The sequence below is a fragment of the Dermacentor albipictus genome, chromosome 4 (genome assembly GCF_038994185.2).
Source record: "Dermacentor albipictus isolate Rhodes 1998 colony chromosome 4, USDA_Dalb.pri_finalv2, whole genome shotgun sequence".
NCBI classification, from domain to species: Eukaryota; Metazoa; Arthropoda; class Arachnida; order Ixodida; family Ixodidae; genus Dermacentor; species Dermacentor albipictus.
In genome coordinates this window covers 38,197,482-38,221,683 of record NC_091824.1, presented here as the reverse complement: position 1 = coordinate 38,221,683, position 24,202 = coordinate 38,197,482, and the positions used below count along the sequence as shown (strand labels likewise).

The 24,202-nt window shown below is 44.6% G+C and overlaps 1 protein-coding gene across 3 annotated transcripts; it reads right to left on the bottom strand.

Moving 5' to 3' along the window:
- Nucleotides 1–477: 477 nt before the first annotated feature.
- On the bottom strand, nt 478–22,875 carry LOC135911422 (angiotensin-converting enzyme-like). Of its 3 annotated transcripts, none has more exons than XM_065443710.2 (13): nt 22,310–22,875; nt 20,931–21,089; nt 19,091–19,199; nt 18,847–18,987; nt 18,552–18,743; nt 15,399–15,493; nt 14,475–14,656; nt 6,068–6,192; nt 5,245–5,337; nt 4,586–4,733; nt 3,529–3,627; nt 1,908–2,030; nt 478–769 (listed from the first exon to the last, which is right to left on the bottom strand). In XM_065443710.2, exons 1-13 carry the CDS (start codon nt 22,535–22,537, stop codon nt 598–600), a joined length of 1,866 nt encoding a protein of 621 aa, XP_065299782.2. In that variant the 5' UTR covers nt 22,538–22,875; the 3' UTR covers nt 478–597. The 3 variants fall into 3 exon arrangements, with proteins under 3 accessions (XP_065299782.2, XP_070394148.1, XP_070394149.1); XM_070538047.1 differs by having other exon boundaries at nt 4,586–4,730; XM_070538048.1 differs by lacking the exon at nt 22,310–22,875 and having other exon boundaries at nt 18,847–19,006; nt 20,931–21,069.
- Nucleotides 22,876–24,202: the final 1,327 nt, after the last annotated feature.

Here is a 24,202-nt window from a genome sequence, read left to right as displayed (position 1 = left end):
GTGCTATTGACCGGTCAAGCTGGTGCAGGACAAAGATGGCCTGCACCACGTAGCACGGCCAGACTGAAGCATCTGAGCGCCAGCGAGCACCCAAGCCCTCTCGTGCACAAAACAAACGCTGCGCTTGCACTGCAGGGGCGCTATACCGTAAAGCTATTCCAAACTTTTCTATTTCAATTTGCGTGCGTGCGTGCGTGCGTGCGTGCGTGCGTGCGTGCGTGTTTGGGCCGGGGGGAGGGAGTGGTGTGCGTGTGACCACGTCTGCAGCGTTCAACAGCTGTAGCAGACGATCCGCGCTCTCAGGTGAAAAAAAGTGTCAATGATTTGAAGAACCGTCTACATTTATTGTAGTCGTGTTTTTATTTCTCGAGGTTTGTTTTACACATTGCTTAAGTGTTTTAATTCTACACAAATTGTTCTGCATATATATACTCTGAAAGAAAAAAAAAGCTTAATGCAGCACCACGCTTCAGGTGTTTCCGATGGTGCCTCGTAGAAAGCTGTCAGATCGCACGACCGATTGACATCATTGACCCATTTTATGTATAATGGGCAGAGGCGGATTGAAACGCGGAGAAGCGCCACTGCGACCTGTAACTACCGGTGTTGACCCCATCCGACGTAGCTTTCAGAATTATCCTGCAGCCACTCCATCACGGGCAGGAAGTATTCGAGAGTAGCCGACGCATCCATAGTTTTTCGCTGACCTTCACTGATCATTTCCATAAGATCCGCCAGGGGTTTTGATGATCCGAGCCTAAGAATTGATCTGAAAAGTAAGACGAGCAGCCGCTGTAATCTTAGTCAGTAGGTTCATGGACAAAAAGCAGTTTGTAAATATTGTTGGCGCCTCTCGCACCCGTGTGAATCTCATACATAAATAAGAAAATCACGAACAGGCAGCGATTTGGGCTTCTGAGTTATCTGATCTTATCACTAGCAAACGGACCCATAAATGCAACAAAACCACGGCAAAAAATAAGAACGTGATTCACGTGCATAAACTTCGCCGAACGAACAAGCCGTGCCGCTTCAATCGACATTCGCCTGTCAGCGACACTTTGCGTGAGCGGGCATATCAAACGTACGAAGCTTACGCTGACTAAATACGACCAACCGTGGAGGTAACGAAGTCTGTTGGCGTAAGATAGTAGATCTTCCTTAATTACTAACCGCCATACGATCAGCGTCGAATAGGGGGCGCTCGCATGGCATTTGACTCTTCCTGTGCAGGCTCAAAGTGCAAACTGTACGAGTGCCTTCGATCCTGTAAGACCCACGGTCACCGTCTAAAAAAGTCCGAAGCTCCATTTGTCGCTCGCTTGCGGGCTTTTTGAGGAATCAAAGTGGCAGCATCGGCGCCGACATTTGCATGATTTTACTCGTCACGTTACCCAGTTACTCGCGATAAGAAAAAAAAAACACTAATCGCTATTGAACTCTCAATCGATTAGTCAATGTTAACTGATCAATCGCCGAGTCCTATATGCACTTCCGACATCAGGTAGAGACGCAAAATGAGATTATTTCGGCATCGCATTCTTTTGTAGTTCTAATTGTAGTTTTTCCGTGAAAACAAAGTGAATTTTCAAAAAATCTTTCTCGACTCTCGCGCCAAAATATGGTACCGATGACGTCGGCGGGGCGTTACGAATTCCAACAGATCTTCCATCCATACGGTCTGTTTGTGTAGGAAAATGTTTTCAAATGTTGACAGATTGTCTCTTTGCTTTCTTTCAGATGCAAGGTTGCAAATAATTAAGTATCATATATATATATATATATATATATATATATATATATATATATATATATATATATATATATATATATATATATATATATATATATATATATATATATATATATATATATATATATAAAGAATAGTGTTGCAACAGACTTACGCGAGACGTCTGCCTGCTTCTTCAGAGCCGAAAACGTCGCATTCGTGCAGTGGACCCGTGCGATTCGCTCCTCCGCACAGGTACTTGACGATCTGCATCTGCACGACAAAGCTGCACATGGACCTGTGCAGGACGACGCAAGGGTTATACATGGGTTCGTGCGCAGAATAGCTGCCGGGCCTACTGTGCGCGAACAAACAGCATTTGCATTTCTTCAAAACGCGCCCATAGCCCTTCAGGCCGTAGCTGTGCTACATTCGACAACCAACACCAATCGAACAGGAGAAGCGGCAGCTTGGGCTTCCACAACCCCCGCTTAGACAACCAGCGGACATTGTCGAGGCAACGATGCCAGGACAACGGTTTCCTCGTTCGGACACTGATCACCACGCCAGCACTTTATCGAACTGTGGCCCCACTGTGTTGCTTAGACTGCGACAAACACTTGTGTTGTAGCGGAAAGCAGTCCGAGTTCTAAAGCTGCCAAATTTGTCTCACTAAAACTGCACAAAAACTACGGATCGTTATATACTTGTACTCCGTATATGCTACGGTGCAGATAAATCGGACAGCATATACAGTGCATGCCACTGGAAAGTCCATGCATTTGCGGCTTCGTAATGTGATGGCTGCGCGAACGTAAAAATATATAAAAAAATGTCTGCGTTACTGCGGCTTACTCCCCATCTCATCTGTTATCCTGTAAATATAAACTTTAATAAGCGCCGCTTACGTACCCTGCTAACGTGTCGGCATTCCGTGTTATTATTGCTTTCTTTGAAAAGCGCTGGTTAATGATTCAAGGGCTCCTTACGTCCCAGAGCTGCATTTAGATTACGAGAGGCGTAGTCATGGCAACCCTCCAAGTCGAGGTTTCGCAGATGTTCGAAATGGTGTGCGTTCTAATAAATTGAAAAAGCAATACTGCATATTTTATTTGCGCTAGCTTACTTTCGCAACCACCACGCAAGAAGAGACAGCGCTACTCCGGCAGATACTGATTTTATCCCCGGTGCTTCAATACAAAGGAGAACATCAGATTTCTTTTTCAAACCGGTAATTTATCCTGTTCATCCGCTTAAAGAAAAGAGTTATATCAACGTGATTATTCAGCATGAGTTATAAAGCAAATAGCAGTGAGTGAGGTACGCTTCGCATGCGTATACAGGAATCGGTAATTACCGCTGGTTTTAAGTACCGTGAATAAACGCACTATAAACGTAACTATATATAGCGTGGTCGCAACAGATGCCATCCCGTTTCAACAGGGACGCTCATAAAATTCATCCAATCGAACTGGCTATTGCGAACATGCCGGAAAAAAAATCGACTTGATAAAAGTTGAATTTTGAGCCAGGATGCAGCGAAGTGAATATGCATGGGCTATCGGTAGTACTATTTTCACTGTTTGTATTTTAGTTTTGATCCGTGCTTTCAACGTCGGTTTACATGAACAAATAAGCGGAGATTCAGTGGAAACAGCCACCTTACTAGTACTAAGCGCAGTTTTGTCATGCTGCTCAAGTACTCTAATGTCTCCCTCAGCCTTTACACCATTGATCAAGGTAATATGTAGGGAAAAAAACACTTGCACGACAGCATTTGCAGGCGCCTCACTTACCTGATTCGGTTCATGTGCGCGCGAAAATCATAATCCGCAGGTGAGCGGAAACTGCCCGTCTGGGTATCCAACGGTGAACGTATTCCTTCGTATTTTAGTCTGAAAAAAAAGAGAAAGATTTTGCTTCAACGAAAATGTCTCGAAGTGGCCACAGAAGGGGCATTCCTGTATGTCGCATTAGATTGGCGTCTTGGTGCTTCTTAGAAAACCGTAGCAATTAGTGCAGTGCGCAGGCGCATATTCTTGTTGCGCTGTAAAACAAGATAGCCTCACGCTCTGTACCAAAATTACCTTTGGATATTTTATATTTGTGCGCCCAAAAAAGCCACTGTCCTGCTGATTGAGCCACTGTTGATGTGTTCGATCGTGATCGTGCTGTTGTGTTGCCAAGTGGCGCAGAAATCCCTAAAAAGTGAGGCAGAATATTCATTCATTCATTCATTCATTCATTCATTCATTCATTCATTCATTCATTCATTCATTCATTCATAAGTTTTCGCTTAGGCAAGTGCACACTTCTCACTTGCCTTATATCCCAGTACAGTGAGTCCATACGACATTCATTCATTCGTTCGTTCATTCATAAGTAATCGTTTAAACAAGCGCACACTTCTCACTTGCATCATATCCCAGTACAGTGAGTCCATACGACATTCATTCATTCGTTCGTTCATTCATAAGTAATCGTTTAAACAAGCGCACACTTCTCACTTGCCTCATATCCCAGTATAGAGAGTCCATACGACATTCATTCATTCGTTCGTTCATTCATAAGTAATCGTTTAAACAAGCGCACACTTCTCACTTGCCTCATATCCCAGTATAGAGAGTCCATACGACATTCATTCATTCATTCGTTCATTTATAAGTAATCGTTTAAACAAGCGCACACTTCTCACTTGCCTCATATCCCAGTTCAGTGAGTCCATACGACATTCATTCATTCATTCATTCATTCATTCATTCATTCATTCATTCATTCATTCATTCATTCATTCATTCATTCATTCATTCATAAGTAAGTAATCGTTTAAACAAGCGCACACTTCTCACTTGCCTCATATCCCAGTATAGGGAGTCCATACGCTCGCGGGTTACAGGTTCGTCCAGCACTGTCCAGATCCACTTGCTAGTTGCGATTCCATAAAACAGTCGTCCGACGTGGTCGAAGGCGAGCGCCAGTAGGTGATGTGTCTCCGCAGCTACTTCGTTGTAGCAATTGCGACGCGTTTCATTAATGGAAATAAAAAAGATGGGAGTTCAGCAAGAGCGTGTCGCTATCCTGGAGCTGCAGATTACGGTGGTTCATTTATTATTGCTGTTTTTACGGCAGTCATGAATGTCTACACAAAAAAAAAGTCTATTCAACTTCGCTGTACAAGCACTAAAGCCTTCTGAAAAAAAAATCTCGCGCACGAAGGCCACGTATACTCCATAAGAATTAATGTCTTGTGTTCACATTCTCTGTATGGTACATGTTATACCAAATAATCTTCCAAAGTTACGGGATATTATAATTATGTGGCATATTGATTTCATCTCTATATAACTCGCATCTGCCAGGTGCCACTGCAACAAACAATGGAAAACAATCAGCATCTTTCACGAGATAAATGTAACAAATGGGAGGGGATGGAAATGCCTGCGCAAAAAGAAATAAAATAATGCAATTTTTCGCCCTTTGCATCAATAAGCAACTTCGATTTTTTTGCTTACCGGGATTTGTTATTCCAAATCCGAGATGTTCTCGAAGCCTTCTAGATTGAATCGCCAACCATGACAGCGCGTCTGCAACAGCTTCGTGGAATGCTGGTCGAACACGACCACAACAGGTATTAGTCAAAGGAAAAGAGAACTTAGTCATTTTGTTTGTTGTTGATTGTTCTTGTTAGCTAATTAATAAATTATTAATACGGGACGCACAGAAATGTGGAAAGTGTAGAGAAAAAGACAGTGCGTCCAAGGGTGGTATAGCCTTCGTCTGCAGGGCTTCTTGTTTCTCTCTATCATTAATATTTTTTAAAAAATAATACAATTAACGTGACTATGCGCGTAAATCGCTTCGGTTTCGCTATTCGTCCTTCCTTAGTTCATAGACTGCTGACGTGCCCAGGTGCCTAAGAAAAGCACGTTTCCGAGAGAGAGAGAGAGAGAGCTGCGTTCAGCTCTGCAAGAGTTCCACCGCCTGGGGCTCCCATGTTCACGACCGGAAGATATGCTCTTCCCCTGTCGTAATCAGCTGCCAGCCTTCCTAAGTGTCGTCGAGTACCTCGACTCGTCGGGGCTCTCGGCGAGACTAGGAAATTTCTAGAGAGACGGATGGCCTAGCGGCCGTCCCACCACCTCGGCCTTCCTGATCCGCCACTACTTCGCTTCCATCTCTACGACCCTCTACCTTTCTCCCTCCTACCCTCTCTCTCATTTAATCCCATCTCCTCCACCCTGTTCGCGCTGAGCCGTGCTCCCGCATGGGTTGCAGAAAATAGTGCTAGCCTTTCCTCCTTCCCCACAAGAACCACTTCTCTCTCTATTCACTTACCTGCATTGGCTCCTGTTCGAAAGACATGCGGCAGCTCCGCGTACAGCATGAAGTAATACACGTGTCCCATCTCGTGGAACACTGTTCCCAGGCTACCGACAGTTGCTTCGGTGCACATCCTAATCCTTTTTCGAAGAGAAAGCAATACGGGCACACTGGTCAGGGAACAATGCTGAAGCACGTGCAGCTGCCAAATCTTTTAGCTGCCTCGCGCGAGCATGGACTTTCTGCACGCCATGGTGCCTCAGGAGAGGAGCTAACCAAAATGGACGACTCTCGTGTGCGTACGAGCTTTTGTGAGCATTAGCTTTCATAATTTATTTATTTATTCCAGACGTATAGGTACATGGTAGCACTACATGTACGTATAGGTACATGGTTACAATAGTACACACCTTTGCTAAAACACTGGATATGAATGGTCAAATAGACACCATATTTATGGATTTCAGCAAAGCATTTGATAAAGTTCACCACGAAAAACTGATTCAAAAACTAAAAAACATTAATCTTCCAGACATTTTAATATCGTGGATTCAAGATTACCTCACGAATAGAGTGCAATTTGTTTCAGTCGATGGGTGCAGCTCCAGTTGTCTCCCAGTCACCTCTGGGGTGCCCCAAGGAAGCGTCTTGGGGCCTTTGCTTTTTCAGATTTACATAAATGATATTGTTAATGTGGTTACTCCAGGAACTCATATTCGCTTGTTTGCTGATGATTGTGTCGTTTTCCGTCAAATTACGTGTACTAACGATCAAAACGAACTTGACCAGTGTCTTCGAAATGTTCTTGATTGGTGCAGCGAGTTTTCCATGGTTCTTAACACTGAAAAAACAGTTTCGATGCAAATAACACATAAAAAGAACCCAATTAACCACGTGTATACACTCGGATCATCAACACTAAAGCAGGTTAATAGCTACAAATATCTAGGTGTAACAATCACAAGCCGTCTTTCCTGGAACTCACATATAGATAACATATGCTCCTCTGCATTTAAAAAGCTGTGTTTTCTGAGGCATAAACTAAGAAATTCACCTTCTCACATAAAACTTCTAACGTATAACACTTACATCAGGCCAAAGCTCGAGTATGCTTCGGTTGTTTGGGACCCATTCACTAAACTTAACATAGATAAATTAGAAAGGGTTCAAAGAAAAGCTGTTAGGTTTATCTATTCCAAATTTAAAATCACCGACTCCCCCACTGACCTCATGGCGGCTAACAATATTGAAACACTTGAAACGCGAAGAGGAAAATATCGCCTTGAATTTCTTTATTCTTTACTTAACCATAAGTTTGCTTTGGATCCTTCACAGTACATATCCCCTCTAACCACACGTTATACCCGACATCATCACATTCACTCATTGACACCGTATTTTGCGAAAACTGACTGTTTTAAATATTCCTTTTTTCCGCGGACAATATCCGATTGGAACCATGTTATGACATCTTAATAGTTTGCAATATTTGTCTCCTTATTTTTATGTATATTTCTTTTCATTGTGTTCTGTATCTTTTGAGTTTTAAGAATATATGCCTGTCCTGCTTGGACCCTGAAAAGGGTCTGCAGTATGTACTAAATAAAATAAAATAAAATAAATAAATAACGCCACTTGTACATCACGTGTTTGAGAAAATGCCGAAAACAAGTCGAGGTTATGCGACTTCACACTGCTCCCGTCGCCTTGTGCTTGCTTAACCTTGACCCGTTTCGCAAGCTCGCTCCATCGTATACATCGCGCTGGAAAGTATAAGAAAGCGATGCTCGCTTCAGCTAACAAAAGATTTGGCTGGCTGTACATTGCATGAGAGCGCACTAGGAGTGAACCGGCCTCCTCATAACCACTTTGCACACTAATTCTTTCGAATTCGTGATTTACCTGGTTATAGGAAGAAGCCAATGCATTTAAAGTCCGAGCATACAGCCGTAGTTGTAAACAAATTTATGTATTCCTTTCGAATTTATCGAATTCGATTTTTGGGGGGATTCGTGTACATCAGTAGTAGCCAAGGACCATAGGTCGCTTAAACGAACTTATAGCTTCCTTGCCATGCGTAAACCTAAACCGCATACGCGTTAGCAAAATTGTGAGGACAGCTATATGAGTAACCTGCGCGTGGTGGCTGAGAGCTCTCAGCAATAAGAAATGCATCGGTATTTAATTACATAGAATGAAAGCGCTGCTGTGTCAAGGATTTATTTCAGCATTTATGAATTTCAATTCAACCATATCCAACGTGACGAAATCGCTACCGAAGACGATCCCGCTGAGTTCACTTTTCTTCACGGGTAAACTTTGGTAGACTTTCGGAAAAGTATATTAGAGTTCAGAGGCTATTTTGTGCTCAAGTAATCGCCTCCTTAGCAGCACATTTGAAGAAACCCAAATGTAATCTGACAAAACGGCTCCACGACGGAACACACGGAAACAGGCATGCACGTGTGAAACGCTAATTTCAGATTTTCAAGATTTCTCAATGTTGTAATCGCGATAGGTTCTCCTAAAGTTAAAAAGTGCCAGAACGTTACAACTGCGGTGCAAAAGACACGGCAGACTTGTGCAATCTTTGCAGAATGACAACCCAATCTTCAGCGAAGCTGTTTGTTTCAAACAGTTGTATTAGTAATGCTTTGCATAGTATTAATGAGGCCGCATATATTAAGCTTTTCCCGCACATGTCCCGTAACATGGCCTCTAGTTCCAGCTAATGTAAACCCGATGTCTCAGTTCGTTCTCCAAGGATAACGGGAAAACATGATTATGTATAACGCATGTCGTAAAACGCTGTCGAGCGATTAAATAATTTACTGAAAAAGCCGGAATTAACCAATGCCCTTTAAATTTTTAGCACACATCGGCCATAACCTGGCTCCTACTTCTAACATATATGATGAACACGGTATCATAGTCCTTTATCCAAAGACATAACGCAAGCATTCTACAGAGTTTGTAAAACGAGCACAACACTTTGGAGTACTTCCATCAGTACATTATCGAAAAGGCTTTTCCTATTCAAAAAGTAAAAACCCACTCACTTTATGTTCTGCACACACGTAATCCCTGGTATGTCCATAGTTTCCATCAAATGTGAACCGGGTGCAAGATTTACTTGTCCCAACAAACGTTGTTTATAAAGGCTGTATAACGACGCCAATCACATGCATCAGTGTAATACAAAGCTTTTAATTAGCCCAAAGACCTTATACATTGTTAGCACATATCGGCCGCAATGTGCACCCTCATTCTAGACAAATGCGGACTGGAATATAGTTCATCCAGGGAACACCGGAGAAGCATTGCACACTGTTCGTGAAACACACTCTCGAACGTGTGCATACGTAATTTCCTACAAAGGCTGTGAATAACCTACAGGTTAAACGTTGATCGCGAATCGCTTATAACACGTATACCATCCCCGCGCAAACTTAACCTATAGGTGCCACGTTTAGTTCTCCCAGGGCGGGCAAACCAAGTTAGCGCTTCGTTGAAGTCCCTAAAAGGCCGGAGAGAAAAAAAAAATCGGCAGCACGTTACACTCCTGTAACACGCGAATGCGAAAGCCTGCTGCACACTTGGTAATGCGCCGTCTCGCATCTTCACGTTGCTGCTTTCGCAGTTCGGCTTCTTCGGCTCGTTTTCGACGCTTAGCTGCGGCTTCGGGCGCTCGTGTTGCGGGGTCACACTCGCGCCAACGACGTTTCCTTTCGACGTTACGTTACTTTCTCTAAGCAGGGGATTGAAACGTATGCTGTTCTGTGTGTTGTACGGGTGAATTCAATGAATGTATGCATTGTTTGCTTTACTTTGCTGAGCGCTTGTAGCCTCAGCCTTGCGCGAGTATGAGCCACTGCATTTTTTGCTTGGTTACGAGGGTATGAGCCATTGCTTACCGTGGTATGAGTCATTGAGAAGGTCACGTTGCTTTTTTTTTACAACTCGACTAGATGCCGCGTTTCTGTGCGTTGTATGCGTGATTCCAATAAATGCATGCACCGTACGCTTCACTTTGCTGAGTGCTTGTAGCCTCTGCATTAGGAAAAGGATGAGCCATTGCACATTTTGCTTGTTTAGAGGGGTATGAGCAATTGCTGATAAGTATAGTTTTCGTACTACTGGACCGGACGAAGCGTTTCTTTTTCAAAGCCATCGATGTATGAGCTACTTAAGGCTTTCGCCTTAAAAATATTTATTAATGAGCCCGTCATCAACCCACACATCTAAACATTTATCTGCATATCACCCCAGGCACGTACCCAGGGGGGGGCCCGGGGGGGCCTGGGCCCCCCCCGAAATCAAGTGGCATACCCCCCCCCCCTCCCCACCCACGCCACCACTCCTCACACATTCCTAAAGCGCCGCCAGATCAATGTTGAGATTTCGCAGCTGTTCATCGGTCAGCATTATGCTGCCTTTTTCACTCCTTTTAAATGGCGGTAGTTATCGGCATCTCTTGTAATATGAAGGACAGTTTTCTCGTAGATTCCGCAGCCGCGCGATTAACTTGAGGTGCGTTCAGTTGTCACCATTGTTGTGCCATTACCACAAGCCCGGAGTCCGAATCTGCAAGATGCAGAATCTATCCTGCGAGCGCCCTAATTCTCCCTTCACAAGTCAAGATGCTGAGCCGTCAGGCAGCGGGTCCTGCGGGAGAAGCGGAGAAGCCTCGGCGAGCCGCAAGTTTGGACGTGTCCGCGTGTGCCAGACAGCCCGGCGCCGCGCCTCCCTTTGCCTGGAGGTCACCGCGCGCGCGAACTTTGAACCGGGTGGCCAGCGCGGTCGCTGGTTGGACCCCTCGGACGACCGTCGTGTGCTGACTTTGTATTGGGCCGTTTGAGTGACAATGGTGCTCGGGGATTATAAAAGCAGCAACGCGCTGCCTGAAAAACAGGATCCGCCAACCCACCGGGAGAGAGTGTCGCTCCCGACTGGGGTGAGATGTGTCACGCGTTTTCGCCGGACGTCGTCGTGCGAGAACAGTCGCGTTTGTTGTGAGCATTCGGCCCCAGTGCCGACCCGTTCATGTCCTGTATGATAACCTGTATATAATGTATAAAGTCCCTTTTGTTATTCTCATCGACGCCAGGCTCGGAGTCTTCGCTACCAACGCTCTGTCACGAAACGGGTGACGAGCGCTACGGGACCACAAAGCCGTAATCGTGGTGCAGCGGTGCAAGTTCGTAACACTGGTGGCGCCGGTTGGATGTTCGTTATCCTGGTGGCACCGGTTGGGATGTCGTAACACCATCTATTCAACCGTCACGTGCATAGCTGTTGCTTTTGTTAGTTCAACCTTCTTATTTTAGGCTGATCTTGGGACCAGGAGAGGGATGCGGCTGTTACTCAGCTGGTCTGTACTCTCATGGAACGAGTTGCGGACGGAGAAAACGCCAATTGCGTTTAACTTATCCCTTTGCTTCATTGTTTCCTTGAGTTACGGCTCGCCGCGACGCTGGCAGATGCCCGTAACCATATACACGTGATATGGGTTAGATAAGATGGGAAATAAAATAATGTGAAAAAGCGTCCATCATGAAACCCTGCAATAACCCTTAAACCCATAAGCAAGATGACTGTCGCCCGTTACCTCGTCTGTTTTTTCCCTAACTGTATAGCGCTTTTCGTGCAAAATTGGCAACTGGAAACAAAAATCGCAAAGAGTTGAGAAATTAAGCGATCTACTAAGGGAGAGAGCCAAGGCACCAACCAAACTGCAAGCAAAAGCGAACAATAAAAAAGTTAACCGTTGTTTATGAGAATATTTATGGATCAACATCTTTTTATTTAAAAAGGAAGTAGAGAAAACGCCGCCGGAAGTGGAGAACAATTACTTGTTTTGAATGACGCTTCTACAGTTATCGGTCGAGCCGCCTCACGTAGCCACTTCTCTGCTGTTCTTATGCGAGTGTTTTTCTAACATTTCGCAGTGAGCGCAGTACGTCTTGAATCGCAGAGTCCTGCACTCTACGCGGTTGTATGGGACTGGCGGCCGCACAGCGTTACGCAATTCGCGGAACTGTCAAACTGAGGCGAAAATAACTGATATTCGAAACTATAACATGAGAAAGACTGAAGAAGCCGCATAAAATGAACGCAGCCTGAAATCAGTAAAAAACGAAACCTGGCATAGGACAAACCATGATGCGTGCACTAAAAGATAAGAAGGATAATATCATCAGCAATCTCAAAGATATAGTAAAAGCAGCGGGAAAATTCTAATCTGACCTGTATACAGTACCTAGAGGAGTCACGATAGTGCACTTAGAAACAGTAATGAACAGGATAAAGAAACTCTTCTATAACTAGCGATGAGGTCAGAAGGACCCTGCAAGACATGAAACGATGAAGAGCGGGAGGATAAGGTGGAATAACAGTCGATTTAATCAAAGATGGAGGAGACATAATGCTTGGAAAACTGGCGGCTCTTTATACGAAGTGTCTATCGACTGCAAAGGTCCCAGAAAACTGGAAGAATCCAGACATTATACTAATCCACAAAATAAGGAGACGTTAAAGAATTGAACAATTATGGGACCATTAGCTTGCTCCCAGTATTATATAAAATATTTACCAAAATAATCTCCAATAGAATAAAGTTAACACTGGATTTTGTCAACCAAGGGAACAGGCTGGCTTCAGGAAGATATACTTTACCATGGATCGCATCCATGTCGTCAATCAGGTTATCGCGAAATCTGCAGAGTACAATAAGCCTCTCTATGTGGCTTATATAGATTACGAAAAGGCATTTGATTCAGTAGAGATACCAGCAATTGTAGAGGCACTACGTAATCAAGGAGTACAGAACGCTTACGTAAAAAGCTTGGAAAATATCCCTACATGCGTGAGGTATTTGTTTGTCTGAACGAGGCGCTTAGGCGCCATAACAACAGAAAAGAGGAGGAAGAACGAACTGGGCTCGCGCTGTGAATCTAACCGGTCAGCGCTGCAACCGTTGTTGTAAATATAATCTGTAAATAGTTTCTCGTCTTACTGACTCGTTTTTCGCGCTAGAATATCTACAGAGGTTCTACAGCTACCTTAATTCTACACATGAAAAGCAGGGAGACACCTATAGAGAAAGGGGCCATACAGGGAGACACAATTTCTCCAAAGCTATTTTCTGCGTGCTTAGAAGAATTCAAGCTATTAAACTGGGAAGGCTTAGGAGTAAAGATCGACGGCAAATATCTCAGCAACCTTCGGTTTGCTGATGACATTGTTCTATTCAACAACAATGCAGACGAGTTACAACAAATGATTGGAGACCTTAACAGAGAGAGTGTAAGAGTGGGGTTGAATATTATTATGCAGAAGATGAAGATAATGATAAATAGCCGGACAAAGGACCAAGAGATCAGGATGGCCAGTCGGCCACTAGAGACTGTGAAGGAGTAGGTTTACCTAGGTTAATTAATCAGAGGGAACCCTGATCATGAGAAGGAAATTCACAGAAGAATAAAAATAGATTGGATCGCATACGGCAGACATCGCCAGCTCCTGACTGGAAGCTTACCATTATTATTGAAAAGTACGATGTGCAATCAGTGCATTTTGCCAGTGCAATATGTCCAGTGCCAATGCATGTGCCAGTGCATTTCCCAGTGCATTTCCCAGTGCATTTTGCCAGTGCATATGGGGCAGAGACTTGAGAGCAAGTTAAGGACCACGCAAAGAGCGATCGAACGAAGATTGCTAGGCATAACGTTAAGAGAGAAAGAGTGGTTTGGATCAGAGAGCGAACGGGTATAGACGATATTCTAATTGACATCAAGAGAAAAAATGTAGCTGGGCAGGTCATGTAATGCGCCGGTTAGATAACCGTTGGACCATTAGGGTTACAGAATGGGTACCAATAGAAGGGAAACGCAATCGAGGACGACAAAACACAAGGTGGAGCGATGAAATTAGGAAATTCGCGGGCGCTAGTTGGAATCGGTTGGCGCAGGACAAGGGCAATTGGAGATCGCAGGGAGAGGCCTTCGTCCTGCAGTGGACATAACACAGAATGATGATGATGATGATGATGATGATGATGATGATGATGATGATGATGATGATGATGATGATGATGATGATGGAGGTGGTGGGCCCCCCCCGAAAAAAAATCCTGGGTACGTGCCTGTATCACCCAACAGCCCGCAGGTTGGGCATGCGCCCCAACCTGTATAAATATAAAGTCGCCACTACATTTAGGTCTCCCAGGACACCGGGCGAACTTTCTGCGCGTTTTATGTTACCTAGTGAATTAATTTATTTACTCATTCTAACGGCATACGTCCTAACCTGCTCCAATTGTGTTCGTTAATTTCTGCCTACTTTAACCTGTAAATTACATCTTTTTTTTAAACGTATGAAGTAACACTGCTGCACTCAGTCAATGAACGCGAATGTTTCCTACCTGTAATCTTGTCCATCGCAAAAGTCCCAAGCAGACGCCTCGCAAGAGAAATCGGCGTCCCGCGACGATGACGTTGCAATCATAGACTTCTCCCAAACACTCCTAGGCAGCTGCGGCAGCCCCAAAGAAACGTAGAAGTACTCCGCCTCTTTGAACACTTCGAATGCAGTAAAGTTTTGGGACTGAAAGCAAAGAAGGGCAGTTAATTTCACACCATTCAATCCGTTAATGGCAGCTACCAGCCCAATACAGCACTTGTGCAGGCGTGCCAGCGCTGTGCTCCAAATTAATTGTCACGCGGATATAATGAGAGAGAGGTTGGTATGCTGGCGCGTATTTCATAGTTAATAGTTAAACTTGTGAGCGGTGGCGCTGGCTAACACTCCCAGGGTTAGTTCTAGTAGTAACGCATTAATGCCCCAGAAAGTGGATGGAAAAACGGCACGCGGTATCGCACGCCTAATGCGAAGACGTGGGATTGTTCCCCATCTGCGGCAAGTTGTTTCTTCGTCCACTTTCAATTCCATTAATTTATCATTAATTTACTTCAGTTGATAAGTAGAAGTAAGTTCCCCTGTATTGTCCTTGGTGTCTTTATTTAGTGGATTCTTATGATATGATTAATAAAAATCGGGTCCCTCGGTTAACCCACTTTCTTCACGGGAAAAAGAAGTGAGACGAAGGGCATCGACAGGACACGAGCTGTAAAATTGCAACCAAGATTTTTATTGAATAGGAATGCTCATACATGCGGCTAGCTGCAAAATCATATAGAAAGTAAAATAATTCATAAAGATAGGTCGACAGAACAAAGCGGCCGTAAAAGAATGACAGAACATGTTAAACTAGATGGCGTTGCTGGTAGGGTGAAATACCGATGGTATGTTATTGTGCAAGACACCCGATGACCAGGATTCTTCTTACCTTCGAGTTCACAGGAGAGTTTTCATCATTCCATGTCGACGCCGTCAAAGGGTCTGTCAGATCTGCCGCATTGCTTGTCAAGTAACCCTGCACGCCTAACCAAAAACGTAAGTCGTGTTAGGTCGTAGTGTTTACTATACCGAGTGTTCTAGCGAACACTTTCAATTTAAGATAAAAAACTTCCCTGTGGCACAGAGCTCAATTCTAGTTGATGAGCTCGTCTACTCTAAGTGGCGGGCACTACTTACGCAAAATATTGAAATCCCTAAGCGACTAAATACCAAAAGATGCCTAATTATGAATAACTAATTACATCATGGCCCATATTGCAATTTACAAATTCTCGCCGGGAGTCCGCAAGCCGGATCCATTTGGAACGAATTCCCAGGATTACACCGCTTTCGAGATATTAATTCCCTAACCTTGCGGAGTAAAAGTAACTGGAACGCATTGGTGTTCCAGTTACTTTTGTGCTTCAACGCATAAAACGACGTTTTGTTAAAGAGTAAGTGGAACGACAGTGCACTTTTAGCGCAAGTGTGACGGCGCATATTCTGTAAATGATGTCATCCACGCACTGATGTTCAAGTGGATGTGCCTTCCAGTCTCACTCGCTAGAATTTGTAAATTGCAATGCGTGCCTACGGTAATTAGTTAAAAACTTAATTAGTAATTTCTGTTAATTAATCGGTTGTGCATTTCAATATTTTGTGCAAGTAATATCCGCCTCTTCAAGTAGACCAGCTCATGGACTAGAATTGTGTCATCTGCCACAGGCAATACTAAAAAAATTTTGAAAATGTTCGGTGAAACACGCTATATACTAGAGGTAGGCGAATATCAACTTTTTCGAATATGAATCGCTTACAAATAGTAAGTATTGAATACGAAATCGAATATCAAATAGCCAACGCAGACGCATGTATTTGCAGCAGGAATATATATTTTCCAGTAATTAGGTACCACGCCTGTACTGAGTGACTAGTGAGAAAAAGGCAGCCAACTATCACGGGCAATCGGGATTAGTTTGAAACATAAGATCACTAAACCTTATGAAATGAACCGCACGAATAGCCTCTCCATATCTTTAGAGCCTGGTTGCAAACAAGGGGGCTTTCCAAAATTCAATGGTTGTTGCACGGCTATCATTCCAAGAACGCTAAATAAATAGTCGTTGAAAATAAACCAGAAGAGTTGTGGAAAAAGAAAATAAAAGATGGCTGAAGGACTTGCGTGCCGTTGACACATGTAAAAAGGCCCGTTGCAAGGAAAACAGCTCTGCGTGGTTGTAGCCTAAAATATAAAAGTGCTAAATGACTAGACTGCAAGAAACACTAAATCGCAGACTAGAAGCAAAAATCACAGGTTGTCATGTTGGTTTCCGCCGCCAAACTAAAAGAAAACTAAGCTTGCATTACCTATTTTGTTTCTTCCGTGATTAAAAACATTTGTCGTAGTTTGACTTCTGATGACATACGACACTTCGCTTAGCAAACGAAGGACAGTAACCGGACTTCAACAGTCGGATTGTGCGAAATGTTTTGTTAGTTTCGATATTCGAAAATACTGAATAGGTCATTTTTTGAATACGAATACGAATAGTTAGTGTGAAATATTTTATTCTTATTGGAAACTTCAAATGTTCGCCCACACCTATTACAAGGTTTAGAGGCAGCGCAGCTCGGGTATATTTCATTGCCAAACTATACGTAAAAACTAACTGGAACGGCTCTGGTATAGATCACGCCATGCCAAGTGCGTTTGCGGGTGCGAATGCTTTAACCGATATCACAGCAATACATTATGGCTTTTTAAGGAACACTAATCTCTAAATGTTAAGAATGAGAACATTCAGGCAATGCTGGAGCCCACTGGTGAAGAATAGGGGTAACTGAATCTCGCTGATAAAGTCCTTCATGCGGAAGTATAGGCATAGACGGATAATGACAGGCAGTTTGTGTTTAAGTATATCTTGAAGCCAATTCTTACAGCAATCACTGAATAATGCTAGGTTCAGAGCACAGTCGTAACGTTAACAAATCATGTTATTTTAGCGTGTTGACCGCACTAGGATGTACAATCGAAACGGTTCTGGCGGTTCGCGTTGTCCGTCAAAATACGAGGCGGCGAAGTGACATCTGCACATCCACTCGTGCACATTTACCTGGGCGTTCGTAGACGCAGACAGAAACGTCAGCGCCGACGTAGCGCACTCGCGTAAAAGACAACACAACCAACAGAAGTACTAGCAAAGGGCTCAAGCCCACTGTTCTCAAAAGCCCATGCGGCTTGTACTGGCCATCCGTTTCACAAAACGATAATTCCGGAAGTCCATGTAGCCGCAAAACGAAAACTAATACTGTGGCGCTCATTGGCCGCGTTCTGTCGCTCTGTTTGGACCCTCCCAGCAAATCCTTTAGAAAATAGAGAGTGTTAGTTTAGGGGACGCAAGCGGTTTGCGTACGCAGGAACTACGGGCGACGGTACTGCGCATGCGTGGACCCCTACGTCTGGGTCTGCACATGCGCAGTTGCTGCGTGCGCAAGCCGCTTGCGTCCCCTAAACTAATACTTTCTAATATTGAGGCTCTGGCACGCTTGAAGCCTGGTGCGACTGCATCTGCGCTCTTTGCGTTTGCGCTTACGTCTCGTGCAATCTGTGCATTGCGCATACTTATAGTGTGAACGTGGGTTAAATGAGCGCAGTGAGAGTACGGGGCTTGCCCTTTAGTTACGGCTTTTCACGTATAGAACTAGGAGGAAGAATGTGCTTTCACGCAGAAAATACTGCGCGATTTCACTCAAAACGTGCACGTTGGCTTTTCTGTGCAATTCTATTCGTTCGCACGCCTATTTTGCCAGCAAACGCACTTGTATCGAACACACAATTTCTCCATGCAGCATTATGTTCCTGCAAACCGACATAACAAAAATCTTCGCGTTTCTGTACTGTTCTTCTTTTTATTTGCTTATAAGTATTTCTAAATATGGCTTGAGATTCTTTAGAGGCAAATAAAGCAATAGTGAACCAATGTAAACATTGTAAATTCAGTCACGCATTATTTGCTGTCTTGTTCATTAAAGGGTGAAAATATTACAGAGTGCAGGAACCATAGATTAAGTACAGTCAATAAAAAAGGTCAAAGTGCTTTACCCAGTAGGTGAACGTCTATAGGACCAGTCGGAGACACGACCTTAGAGCCATACTTTCTGATCAGCCTCTCTCGCACCAGGCGATGCATACGCTGGTACAGCGGGAACAGTTTGTTCCAGAATGCTTCCGCATCTTCCCTGAACGTCGGCCATTCGTAAGAATTCATGACGTAGTCTGCTGCGTTCCTAAAGCCTAAAGAGACAGTTGCCATAAAAGAGAGAGAGAGAGAGAGAAATAGAGCATCAGGACGTCTTTTCATTGCGCAGCTATACTGAGGTGAGTACTGAGTAGTTACCATTAATCTCGCTTTCCATGGCGATAATTCGCAGAAGCTCAGAAAAGGCGTCTCCGAAACGCCTTGCCTGATTCATCCACTGCTTGAAATAATGTAGGAGCTCAGCGCTGTTCTCCGAGAGCCTGACGATGCGTTGCAAGTCTTGAAGAGAGCGCACAGGCTGCAGTCAGCAGCATAATGATGTCGTGTATTCAGAAAGCGTGAAAACTTACAAGAGACGCTTACGCTGGGAACATGCGTATACCTGAGAAGGTGAGATGACAACCTTCATCGCCATCTTCCCAGCCGCCTTTGTATTGGCACAAGGTGACGTTGGAACGATCGCCTGAGAGCAGCGACTCTAACCGAAGGTACTGGGAAAAAAAGAAAAAGAAACAGGCAACCAGTGCCTATAACGTTAGCTGCAGATATTGCGACCGACATCACTTTTGTAACATCGCGTGAGTTCGGAAATATGCCGGCAAACATCATGTGCCGTTCAAGAGAACACCCAACCATTAATAAAGCCAATATACCTTGAACTTCGTTTTTCACCTTTGTCGCGAAAGAAAAACTGGCTGCTGTAATTAGTTTGACATACCAGTCGTCTTTTTTTTTTAGTTGCATCAATTTTTTTTTTTAAGAGCCTGCGGCAAATGTCACACTTCTAACCTTTGAGCTAAAGTGCACGGTGATGCGGTCAACAACAAACCAAAATGCTCAGTTGAATAACTAATATAATTACGCTAATTATGTTACAATTATTAGTTTACGTACGGCACATATTTAAATCTGCGAATTGTAGCCGGTGAGTTCAAAGACGGGTTCGAAACTTAGAACGAATTCTCAGGACTGCGCCAATTTCGAGACATTAATTTTCAGTGCCCGATGAAGTGCAATGGCGTGCCAGTTGCTTTTGTGCTTCAATGCATAAAGCAGTGTTTTCATAAGAAAGTAAGTGGAACAACAGTGCATTTTTACCGCAAGTTTCACGGCGAACACCTCAAAACCAGTGCCATCCTCAGAATTCGTTCCAAACCGATATGCCTTGCAAACTCACGAGCTATACGATTCGTAAATTGAGATATGCGCAATAAAGTAATTAATTAAAAAGTTAAATAACGTAATTATGTTCGTTATTCAATTAAGCGTTTCGATTTTCCGCAGAAGTAATGGCCTCTTCATCGGCTAACTTAGCACTAGAGTTAAAATTATGCTATCTGCCGCAGTCAATCTTCAGAAATTTGGCGAAGCTAAAGAAACACCCTGCACACACATTGCTGTATACGTACACATGCCAGAATAAACCGGATTTATATTTATGCATGAAAGGTTTGTCTGAGGGTCTTTGTATCAGCCATAATCTATGGCACAAAACTAACTGCGTGCCAGTGTATACGAGTAAATACTCTGCGTGCGTTTGACTTTCCTATGTAGCCTCTCTCTGTTGAGTGGCCTTTGCATTATTTAGATTGCAGAGTTCGAATACGCGCACTTCAAATACTTGCAACCGGGAGCTTAAAAACTGGTGCCGACACTTCACATTATAGCAGGTGTCCACGCACGCCTACAACTGCACCCGAGGTGCACGTGAATAGCATCGTTAAATTTATTAGTGCACTTTACGGGTAACTGCGGCGCCAGGCGTCATTTTGTAACATGTTCAGAGATAACCTGAGTTCTTATTGTAACAAATTCGAAATAACTTGCTCAGGGAGGCATTGGTGAGCTATTTGGTTTGACAAGAAAGGCTTCGCGCAATTGCCGGGCCATGTTCTCTCTTCACATATCTTTTTTCGCACTGGTCAAGACATTCGAATTTCGCACTATGAAATCGTAGATAGTCTCAGGCTCATTCAAGTCTCTACTTCTAAAATAGTTGAACTATAGCCGTGCGCAAAATTCCAGATTCAGAACAGGGCTATAAGCTAGAGAACGCCCCGCAAGCTTCTTCTATTTTTTTTATCTTTTCTTTTATTACGCAGCTAATTTAGGCACACAGTTGTTCCGTCACCGCAACGGCATACACATACAACCAGAATCGGCTCTCTCCCCATTCCTGTCGCATCTGTAATGGTGCGCTAATGACGACGAAAAGAACTTACCTTGGCGAGGTTCTCGTCATCCAGGGCGTTCTTACCCAAGAGGGACAATTTGCTGAAAGCGCGGCGAAGTGTGGAATTTGTGAAAGAAGTCCAGTTGAAGCGCGTCGCATTGCTCCAGACCTCAGTTTGGAAAGCGGAGTAATGCTGCAAGGTTTCGGTCTTCAAGAGACCAAGAAAGGCAAGACGGTTGGATCTTTGCAAAATAGAAAACGACATACAGCGAAAAAGAAAAAGGGAACGATCGCTTGCTTCGGCGAAAAGTAATTTTGCGATGCCTTGGGCGAAGCAAGAATGGCAAAAGAAACGAAATGCTGCTTCAAGAATTTGTGAGCAACCTACCGTATATGTATACGCCTCTTATATAGCCGATATAAGTATCACGACGACCAAGTTTTCGCGACAGCGAAACTTTCTTGCGCCAACACAGTCATTTTGCTGTGTATATGTTTCTATCCATCACGATTACAGTACACATCTCGGGAATCTGTACTTTCTTACATGATTGCCAACCAACTGTTTAAAAGAAGCATGCAAGTTCGGCGCGCTATTTGATCCACGCGAACGTGCGTGTACGTAATACAGATTAATTTTCAAAATATGCTTGCGCTGCAGAGCGAGATACTTATGCGGCACGTATACTTTGTGCGTGAGTATCCCGTTGTCACGATACTTATAAACGCGGCTATTGCAAGAAAAACCATGTGCGCTACGTTGAAAACACCATACTAACAAGCGCATTGCGCGCGCAAGCAATCTACCAGGGCCACTATTCACAAAGAGGTTTTACGCTAAAAATGTTCGTAAGAGAAACATTCCAGCCAATCCTGAGGTTGGAAATATTATTATCAAAGGCGGTCAGCCGACGCCAGAGTGTAATTACGAACCAAAAGCTTTGCGAATTTGGCTTCGGGTCAAATAAGTCATTCTCAAGCGCGGATATTCGTCGGCAACAACTATACTTCGTTCCATACATAGTAATAACCGTTGTGGAAGCTACGCAAAATGTTCGGTGCCAGAAAGTTATAATTCCGTGCTTTCAGTCCACGCTTCGGTGCGCGCCAACAGCGTATCGCTCGCGCGAGCATGCACGGGAGTCTTATTCTCGCGACGGGTTGCAAATTAAAAAACAAAATCGAAAGGAACAATAAAAATAGGAATGATCTAAAACAACGCATTAGCAGCCGTATATACTACAGTGTGTTTGTTTCGAAGGATTAAAACTTGTTTGCGCACAAGTGCGGTAAAAAAAACATATCCGAACCATATTCAAGTGCGAACGAAGCCACCGTAAGAAGTCTCTCTAGCCTCCAGAGCGTTGACTGCTATGTATGCAACGGAGTATAGTTACGCTGTGTACGTATATGTTAATCCTCGCTCACCAGGGTGAGAGCGCTGAGTTCGCTTGGCTCGGCGTTGTAATTCCACAGCGCGGTCGCGATGTCAGCGCACATCCTGTTCTGGGCCGACTCCAGCTCGCCCGTCAGATATCGCTCAGCCGCCGCCTCTTCTCGTGCGACACTCTTCGAAACGCAGCGCTCAGACCGGCAGGCCGATCCCGCGTCGGACATCACGGCACACAGAACCAATGGAAGTATGCGCTTCATCATCGGAAGCTCCCGTCGACGGGTTGGCGGGCGATTAACGCACAGCCCGAGTACGGACCGAGTCGAGAGTGTCGAGTATACGCGTCGGCGAAACCGATGGTGCGTGTAAGCAAGGAGGTTTCGTGACGTTATCGCCGAGGAAGCGTGCCCGTAGCGGAAACAACCCGTCAGTCCCACAGAGCGACGCGGGGTCAAGGTCACGTCACGGACGATGCCAGTTATACGAAGACCTTTCCGGGTGAGCTCCCATATATGCGTGCGCTCGCTAGCAAGATCCCACGCGTCGCTTCTCGGATGGAACGATTCCAATGCCGCGCTGCCAACGGCCGAGTTTGCGTAATGCGGAAAATTGTCCGCGTATACTAGTATATAGGCTTTGTACAGACAGTGTCTGTCACGTATCTGCCGCAAATTCGAGCCGCGATAAGTCGAAATTCGCGACTTAAAGACTGGCCGAATCAGTTAAACACACGAATTAACGCCAAGATGATGATTTAGTATACCGGCTCAGTGCGCACATACAGCATGACTGTGCTGGGAAGTGTGCACAAACGCGCTGCGTAGGAACAGCATGCTGGGCAGTTGTCATCGTCATCTTCCCCATGCCGGCACCCTCCTTCCTCTTCGCATCCTATCCCTGTTATTCCCCCGAATCCCTTCCCCAGCGTGGAGTAGCAGGCTAATTGAGGCACTGCACTCAGGCCGACCTATCCACCTTTTGTTTTCACTAAAAGATCTCTCCATCCCACTACGGTAAAAAAAAAGTCGGCAGCGAAAGTGGCAGCAAGGCTTAGCGTTGCCCTTGAATACAGTGTACTAGAAGGTAGCACACTGTACCTTGAACTCCTCGGACGGTGTTAAAACAATACGCGTGCGCGACATCTTGGCGCGACCAAAGTTACCGTCTCCACGACAGAAACGTTGAGCGCGCGACACTGAAAACGAGGGAACTTCTGCTGCGCGGTAGAAGCTGCGTCCTGGCATCTCTTAGGCATCTCCCAAGCATGGTTTAATGAATAGCACCGCAACCGGCGTTGCAAACGTCGTACCTCAGTAGTGCACAATATGAGACCGAATAAAAAAAAAACTAAGAAAAAGCCGTCAGCGTTTGTAGGTCCGTAGCTTGAAGCGCTGAAGTCACTTTATATATGCACCACGATGCAGTATATGTGCACGGTTGCTCAGCGGGAACGCCATTGTAGTACGTACTCTTGTGCGCATAATGCTCACGCCAGCGGCGTAACTACAAAAAGTCGCAAGCCGTTCGTCACACGGAAGCTTGTTTGAGAGGCTTCGCGCTACCACGGAGAATTCGTGCCGCTTTGTGCTCTGATTCGGAAATGTGGTTCGAAAGACCAGCTCCCAGATTTTTGTGGCGATCGCTGCCGCTCGATCGAATGACAATGTCATTCATCATCCACCGCTCGCTATCAGCTGGTACCCTCGGTAATGCGGGCGGAACATCGCCCTCACCACCGACGAAGCGCGAAAAGCGTGAAAATGAATGTCATAAGAAAAGGCGCCCAGCCACGTAACCGCAGCCGACACGCTGTTCTTATAGCAGCAAGTAAGTGCACTATATGCGACTCAGAAGATCTTTATCGATTCTGTGGCCGTGTTATGTCAGGATTTTTTTTCTCGATTCATTTAATTTCTTATCACCCGTCG

Coding starts and splice junctions, on each gene's coding strand:
- LOC135911422 (XM_065443710.2), bottom strand. CDS start 22,537: ATGATGAAGCGCATACTTCCATTGGTTCTGTGTGCCGTGATGTCCGAC. Junction 21,090..22,309: donor AACTCAGCGCTCTCACCCTG/GTGAGCGAGGAT, acceptor GGTCTCTTGAAG/ACCGAAACCTTGCAGCATTA. Junction 15,494..18,551: donor TATAGACGTTCACCTACTGG/GTAAAGCACTTT, acceptor GTTTTTGGTTAG/GCGTGCAGGGTTACTTGACA.